The following is an 8,839-nucleotide window of genomic DNA, read 5'->3' as shown; positions in this document are numbered from 1 at the left end:
ACGTAACCTCTCTTCATATCATGACAATGAGACTTGTGCTGTGAAAAGGCTTACTTATACGGTATGTGTAAATCTGCACATGTATGTGTGTGTGTTTGACACCTGTTTGTGTGTGTTTTTGTAGGAGTGCATGAGTGTATTGAAAACCTCACACAGACACACACACACACACACACACACACACGCACACACACACACACACACACACACACGGTACAAGCTTCCCCTGTAATATGTTGTGATCAAATCACATGACGGAGCTTTTACAGGGAAAAGAAAAAAACTGTCAGTGTGCCAAGGGCCTGCTGCAGCCTCAAGGACCTTTGAGGAGTGATCCATCCCTTAAGGGCACTCATCTTCCTGCTGGACACTCTCTGATGGAACGCCGTCCTCGGGAAGGTCATTCTAATTGGCACAATATCTCTGCTGCTCTTAGCCCTCATATAGGCTTTCTCTTGGGCTCCTGGAAGGCATATCTGGAACAAACCCTATTGTCATAAATGCTTGCTACACAAAATGTAATTGGAACTGAATACATCTGGCATACATCCTCTGCTATGACAGAATAATATATGTGAATAATGATGGATAACTCTGCTGAAAGGAAATTGGGTTGCCACAGCTCTTAATATACTGTGGCTAGTGCACTAAAAGCTTTGCTAATGAGTTGGACAGACGAGTGAATATTCAGACCAGGAGCCAACACACTGTTTATCTGTATGCGTTTATACAGTCAGCTCTAAGACATCACATTGTGATAATAACAAATGAAACATGACAGATAGCATGGCGACGATCTACCTCCACTGTCACAAGAAGACACAGCGTGGCAAAAGAGAGTGCTCACACACATCACACGAGCACTTCCATATTTCCATCTGTGCCTCGCACAAACAGTACCGTAGATTTGCAGGAAAAACAACATGTGTCCAAGTTGTTGTTTTTTCTTCTTGTTCGTCTCCCGCTCATCGTCGCGTCAAAGCTAGGCGTTGGCAATGCTGAAGACAACACACTGAGCAGAGAAGAAGGCATGTGAAGTAGCTGTAGCTTCTGGGTTTGGCACCAATTGAGCCTGTATGGCTAACAGGTATGAAAGGCTGTCGGCAGGTCTGTTGAAGAAGGCACCTCTTTCCCCCCCCCATTGCTGAGCCATTCCATTTAGCAGGCAAGCACGGGCATGACAACCCATGTACTCATCGTCTGTGATGCTGTGGGACAAAAACAATGATTAGTTACAGATATCTGCATTTTCAAAAAGGAAATGGCATAGAAAACAAGCAAACAAGCTTGAAGAGGGAAACCGTGACTGCGACTGTGAATTAATGGGTTACATAACTCTGAAGAGGAGAAAAGAAATACAGCACAAAGACACCTTGAGTGGTTATGGTATGGGACTAGTCTACTGGGGGGGGGGTATGACTATAAACGGAGACATGTGAAAGTGCATGCAGGTGGTGGGATCCTGGACAGGCAGGAGCTCCACAGAGGGGATGCATTAGAGTGCCTGGGGCCTCTCTGCCTCAGCTAGTGGGTTAACAGCAGCCTGGTAAGGGGGCAGTTAAGCACAAGGAGCTACCTACTAATGCTCCCCAAGAAATACACAATGTCCCTGTTTCTGACGAACAACATGCAAGGGCTCTTCTTCTGTTTCTTTTGAGTGTGTGTGTGTGTGTGTGTGTGTGCGTGTGTGTGTGTGTGTGTGTGTGTGTGTGTGTGTGTGTGTGTGTGTGTGTGTGTGTGTGTGTGTGTGTGTGTGTGTGTGTTTGTGTGAGTCAAGCAGTCTCCGCGAAGATTCAAGTGCATAGAGCAAGTCAACGGGCTCTGCATGATCCAGAGAACCCCCTCCCCTCCCTTCATAAATATCTGAGATGAGATGTCGGATTGATCTGCAGTGTACTGGCAAAACAATTCCTATGTTCATGAAAAACAAAAAACATATTTAAAAATCCAGTCCCACCAGCACAAAGGAATGGAGAGGGAGATGGATAGACTGATAGACACTGGTGTCAGACAATAGTTTTGCACTAATTCGGGTACCAAAGCTTGTCCTCATCATCATCTCTTTTTCTCTAGTCTCTCATGTGAAAACATACTAGTTACAGCAACACTCCATTTTAAAGAAAGATAGTTCTGTCAACCTTCAAAAACCGTGATGACCTAACCTGACCTGACCTTACCAGCCTGTCATTTACAGCAGGGGTTTTCAACCAGGGGTCCGTGGCCCCCTGGTGGTCCGCGACGGCATTGCAGGGGGTCCGCGACATAATCTTATGTTGATCAGTTCACCATTGACTTTTTTTATTTTTATAAAATCCCTGGGCCCGTCGACATATTTATGTCTGAATAGCCAAGTAGCATTGCCGAAAATACTGATGTAGACCCATATTCAGCGAAGAAATTACACTGACAAGTATTATAGGCAGAATACGCGTGCGGGGGGAGGGGGCGTGGCGGCGGCGGCGGTTACAAACATGAAAAAGAAGGGCACGGGACTGTAAAATGTTTTTTTATGAATCACTGGCACATCAGTGGGCCGCGGATTACTTTCTGGTCAGAATGGTGGTCCCTGGGACAAAACCAGTTGAAAACCCCTGATCTACAGTGATTGCATTCTGACCTGACTGTCTAATTGTCTATTCTTTCCGACTGAACACTAGCTGTGACATATACCAAGTAGTCCAGTGAGATGGCCCACTGTCCTTTTCTCTTAACACTGGTCTTCACTGACTATCACCAGAAATAAGATATTACAATCTTTTTTCTACCTGAATTTATTATTGGATGACTACAAGGATGTCCCAAAATCTGACAAACAATCACTAATATCAATGGGATCATAACTACAAACAGCCAGTACACTGAGAAAGACAGATAACTGCTAGATGCCACTAAACTGATAACTCAATACAACAACAGAAACAACAAACGGTTCACTCACAATCTACTTACGTACACCCTATATGTAAGGTCATGTGCTGTAAAATAGTCAAATGAGATATACTGACTACAGGTCCATTTGGAATAACATTTATTGTCTGCTATGTTATCTGTGCCCTGCATGATATATTTTATGACACAAGATGGCAGCACTTACTGAGTCCTTTAAACAGGCCATACAACCAATGTCAGCTCAAGGTAAACTAGCTAAACAGGACAAACTAAAGACACGCTAAAACTTTCAAAAGGCATACAATGAAGACAACAGCACCGCACTGTGCGAAACATTAGCAAACAACCTGTTTGACTTCACACTCACTCTGCTGGGAAGGTGCAGTTGAAATTCTGATATTGCTCCTATGACAGTGATGTCATTCTAAAGGTATAATATAAACACAGCATCTTTTTAATGGCTGCCATTTTTTGGTCAGCGCAACATTTAAAAAATAAAACAAGATGCCTAGTGAGCATGACAGTTTTGAGATGCACTGTCTTCTTAGGTCTAGAGGAAGTTCTATCTTTTGGCTAAGATTAAAAGAGAGACACTCTGATCAACAGGATGAGGGCTTATTGTATCATTTACAAAAAATCAGACATGACAAACATCACATCCTTTGGTCTGAACCATCTGCCTTTTCTTACTTAATGCATGAACAGCATATGTTTGGTCCAGATAAATCAGATATGGGAATGAAATGAGTTCAATCAACTAGTCCTGTTGATTGTAGTTTTAATCCTGCTCCTATTTTAAATGTACCTTTTCTCCTAATGTATGACTTCTGATCAAACTTTAAACTACTGAACAGTTCATAAAAGTGATTTTTACTAAAATCTCGACTGGATCGAGAGAGGAGAGTTTAATGAATTCAAGTCTGTAGGCTACTTGAGGCATCGACAAGGCAGCACACATGCCCTTAAATCTCATCCAAACAAACGCATCTTGCGCGTGACGCACGAGCGAGTCACGAGGGCATAATAGCCCAGGTGCTAGCAGTCGTACTCACCTCTTCTGTTTGATGTGAGAAGAGCATCCCCTTGTGCGTGTACGATGTAACGCACACAATCTGGTCCACACCTATTCACAGCCCAGTTGATTATACAGTATCTGTTGATGGCGTCCGTCTTTTCTTTTTCTTCAACTTTGACATGTTCACCTTGTCAAAGATGAATGTTGCCTATATTCCACTTTATTCCCCAAAAAAGTGATCGTGGTGAGATTTCATATAAAAAAAGACTGGGTGCGCTGCTTTTCCACAGTGTAATTCAATCTACCCTTTTTCTCTGATGACCAAACCATGTGTCGACCAGGTAATCCAGTGCTAATCTTGATCTTGTCAATATTGAGATTGCGTCAGCTGTTCTTTTATTTCTCTTTACGGGTTTCAAGACATAGTTTCAAAACCAGCTGGGGCGTTACTGTGGAAACAGAAAGGATGCCATGGCAACAATAGCGGGCGTTACCCAGGAAACCAGGGTCGCTATGGAGACTGCATCACTTCAGGCATGATTAAAGGCATCCAGTGAAACCGCGTTCTCAGATTGCTCCCCCCCCCCCCCTTTTTTTTGCGTGTCTTGCACCCCTGATGAGTATGTACAGCCATTACTCTTGCTGTGCTTCTGAGGCTTTAAGCACCGGTTCTAAGAACGATTATGCTACTAACCTGTTTAACAGCAATTTTCGAATTTAATGCAAATAGAGACTGACGAGATATTGACAGAATCTGATAGCAATCCACAAGCACAAATATACCTCCTAGTATAACAGCGCCTGTCATATAATAAAAAGCTGCCTTTGATTTATGCTGTCATCAGTTTAATTATACTTATGAATAACAAACTGTATTTTGAACTTCATAAAATCCTAGAACGCTGTACTGACTGCTATTGAAATGAACTTGGTAACTTATGGTTGTCATGAAAAGACTATTTCATATTAGCTGCTATAGTGTACTGACTGAACCACATACATTTCGAAGAATCTTTAGTAATGTAACCTAAATTGATCTCCATCAGTTCGCTGATGATAGTGCTATAAACTACTTTACGTTTCTTAATAAAAAATACTAACACTGATGACCCCTGCTTTGTCTGTGGAATTAATGAATTCGGATAATTTGAACACTGATTTGTAATAACTGAATGAGAACGATGTTTACAATCTCTAAGAACAAATGGCTTATAAACTCACGGACTCATGACACATAGGCTACATATACCCACCGGGCTCCCTCCACGCAGACTTGAAGGCTACAAATACGTTACGATAATGATTGTAACAGAATAGCCGATGCAATGGCCAAACTGTTTGCGATGTTCCCTGTGAAAAGCTTAAACGTCCGTGAAAATCTTTTTGATATTGACGCAGTTTTGGTCATTCTGAGCAGGAAAGTTGGGCTGCTTAAAAGTGCTGCTGATACCTTCCTCTATCACCATGTACTCCGATTTACTCAGGGACGAAGTGCTACGTGTCTTTTTGAGCTCCTCCGACGAGGACAGGGGCTGACAGCTGGCGACGTGTAAATACTGGGCCTGCTCTTCCCCCTCAGTCTCTCTGTGATAGAAATAGTTGAAATTGGAAACGATCACGGGAACTGGCAGGGCGATTGTTAGTACACCAGCAATTGCACACAGGGATCCTACAATTTTGCCCCCTATGGTGACTGGGTGCATGTCTCCGTATCCCACCGTTGTCATGGTGACAACGGCCCACCAGAACGCATCAGGGATGCTGCTGAAGCCAGAGTCCGGGTCGTCTGCCTCGGCGAAGTACACGGCACTTGAAAATAAGATCACTCCAATAAAGAGGAAAAATATTAACAGACCAAGCTCTCTCATGCTGGCCTTGAGAGTTTGGCCTAAAATCTGGAGTCCCTTCGAGTGTCTGGAGAGCTTAAAAATACGGAACACTCTCACGAGTCTTATCACTCGAAGAATGGCCAAGGACATCGCCTGTTGCCCATTGCCTTGTCTCTCCGCAAGTTCAGTCCCGAGTGTTATGAAATATGGGATGATTGCCACAATGTCAATAATATTCATGATGTTTTTGGAAAATACGGCTTTGCTGGGACAAGCAAAGAATCTGACCAACAGTTCAAATGAGAACCAAATTATGCAAAGAGTCTCTACTACAAAGAAAGGGTCAGAGAAAGGACTCCCGAGGTAAGGAACAGTTCCGTTTATAATGGGTGCCACGGGCGTGGGGTCCTTGTCATCCCGAAATTCGGGTAATGTTTCCAGACAGAATATAACAATGGAAATTAAAATGACCAACACTGAAACAATAGCAATCCCCCTCGCTGGACCTGAGCTTTCGGGATACTCAAATAGCAGCCACACCTGTCTCTGAAATTCATGGGTGGGTAAAGGACGCTCTTCTTCTTTGATAAAGCCTTCGTCCTCCCTGAATTTCTCCATGGCCTCCTCCCCTAGTTCATAGAAACGGATCTCCTCTGAGAATATGTCTATGGGAACGTTGACAGGTCTCCGGATACGCCCCCCTGATTGGTAATAGTATAATATGGCATCGAAGCTGGGGCGATTTCTGTCAAAGAAGTATTCATTTCTTAAAGGGTCAAAGTAACGCATTCGCTTCTTAGGGTCCCCGAGTAAGGTCTCTGGAAATTGAGAAAGAGTTTTAAGTTGCGTCTCAAATCGTAAGCCCGAGATGTTGATGACCACTCTCTCACAACACTCGTGGTCAGGTTCGTAACGTTCTAAAGAGTGGTGCCCAGGCAGTACCGCCGTCTCCTCCAACATGTTGTCACAAGCAACAATTGTCATGATGTCCGTTTCGGTTTCAGTGTATCCGTGGTTCACGAGGTTGTCGCTCCGTTGTTTAGTCGAGGAAGGCGGAGGCGATTGAAGAAGACTGAGGTGGTCGTCCATACAGGTGTTTGGATGGAGGGGCAGGGGAGCCGCGCCTCCTCCACGAGCTCCAGTCAGCCAGCCACAGCCACAGCCGCTCTTCTGTCCCGAGTCCTGTACTTTCTCAATCTAGTCTTCCCGCCCCGGCGCGCTCACTGGGTAAACATGACTATTCCCGCCCACGGAGCGCACATGCACAGTGCACATCCATACCTCGTCCAATCGGAAACTAAAAAGACACAGACACAGACCACAGACGCGCGTCACCGAACCTCAAACACTCATGCCACCCTTTACGCGCGCTCACCTTGAATGAAAAGGACATCAACCGGGAGTGGCTCCTTCACAGCCATCACAAACACATCCTCATGCCTTAATATAAAAGAAAACTTGCAAAAAGTGAAAATGTATTTAATGTCAACATACTGCTGAAAAATGATGTTATGGCTTGCTTTTTTAATTGAAGATATTTGGTCATAGATAGATGGATTTCCTTTTTCAAGGAAATTAGTTGTCACATAGCCTACACCCAATACATTGACACAAAACATCTATACTGGATACATCCACCTCAGTACACACCTAACTATATATCTAACACTTTATACATGGTAGACACCAGGTTGTTTTGTATTATGATGCTAAAGCAGAGGGAACAAAGTCCTACCACAGCATGCCTGTTTCTTGGCCAGGGTGTGAGGAATGAGTTATCACACTGAAATAAGTCATTTTATGGAATACTTTTTGAAAAGATCAAATCTGAATTTTGAACATGCATATAGCCAATGCAATGGAATGCTAGCGGGTTTATGTTTGTTTAAAGATCAGTTCCAGACACACAACAGAGGTGAAAATAATGACTCACATACTGCAGAATGTCACTGAAGTTGCACATGAAGCCATTTGCATGTGTTAACAATAAGGAAAACAAGTGTGCAGGGTACTGACATCACTATGTCAGGTAGAGTGATTGAAAAGGAATACAGAACAATCTCTATTTATCTGTCACTCACTCTCTCTCTCTCTCTCTCTCTCTCTCTGTCTATGTGTATACCTGTGCATGCATGTGTGTGTATGAGAGAGGGGGAGAAAGAAAGAAAGAAAGATAAGGCGGCGGAATCTTGGGTGAAAACGGTCTATTCCGTCCAGGCTGGCTCTGCCCTCTGCCCTTGGACCACGCCTTTACCGCTCTCTTTGAACTATCTCCTTTTTTGTACAACAGTGCACACACACTGCCATTTCCACCAGCTGTTTTTGCCCTCAAACTAGGGCCCGACAAGTGTTACATATTTCAACTATCCATAGTGCTGAAGACACTTCCATCTGTGTCTCGTGTGCATCAGATGACCTCAGAGCTTTTAATACAAGAGATGGATGGTGCATATTTTAGTTTTACATGACAGAGAAATAACTATGTTATTATGTCAGAAACCCATTGCATTGACCTACAGAATAACACAAATAAAACTGTGAAGCTTATTCTCTTAAAAATATAATTCAAGAAGAAGTTAATTAAAGAGTCAAACAGCATGGGGAAATCATGTCTTTCTTTCACTGCAGTAGGCAGTGTCAGCATATACTGTGTCATTTATCTGGCACCTGATTGGTTTTTAGTGCCTTCCTTTTTCTCACAATGGTTTTCCAATATGTAAGGTCCTCGCATATCTTTCTTGCTCTGTGAGTGCAATGGGTTTGACTGACAGAGATGGTGTACTCCCGAAGCAGTTATTGGAAGTCTTCCAAGTATCACACGAGAGAAAGCTCACGCCTTATGGAGACATCCTCGCGTCAGAAATGATTTGCTTCTCTACGGCACGTCATCCCAGAGGACAACCAACGTGCCTGAGTGGCACACCATTCGGAGACCTGGCTCTGTGCTTGAATAATTAAAGCACACTGAGCCAACGTTATCTTGACATTTCTGAGGACTGCCAAGACCAGCAGGTTGCTAATGTGGTTACCCTCTTCATACAGCCAGTTGCCTCCAAGCTTGCAATGGGTTATGTAATTAAAGTAAGTAGAAATCATTTACCATTTT

At 43.5% G+C, this 8,839-nt stretch overlaps 1 protein-coding gene across 1 annotated transcript; it reads right to left on the bottom strand.

Annotated features, from left to right (window-relative positions):
• Window positions 1–245: 245 nt before the first annotated feature.
• On the bottom strand, window positions 246–7,190 carry LOC105906398 (potassium voltage-gated channel subfamily A member 3). The gene is made up of 2 exons (XM_031565544.2): window positions 3,942–7,190; window positions 246–1,208 (listed from the first exon to the last, which is right to left on the bottom strand). Exon 1 carries the CDS (start codon window positions 6,820–6,822, stop codon window positions 5,266–5,268), a length of 1,557 nt encoding a protein of 518 aa, XP_031421404.1. The 5' UTR covers window positions 6,823–7,190; the 3' UTR covers window positions 246–1,208; window positions 3,942–5,265.
• Between the last annotated feature and the right edge of the window lie 1,649 nt (window positions 7,191–8,839).

This window comes from Clupea harengus, chromosome 4, assembly GCF_900700415.2.
Source record: "Clupea harengus chromosome 4, Ch_v2.0.2, whole genome shotgun sequence".
NCBI lineage: Eukaryota > Metazoa > Chordata > Actinopteri > Clupeiformes > Clupeidae > Clupea > Clupea harengus.
Note: the sequence above shows the minus strand (reverse complement) of the source record. Positions and strands in the feature narration are given on the sequence as shown.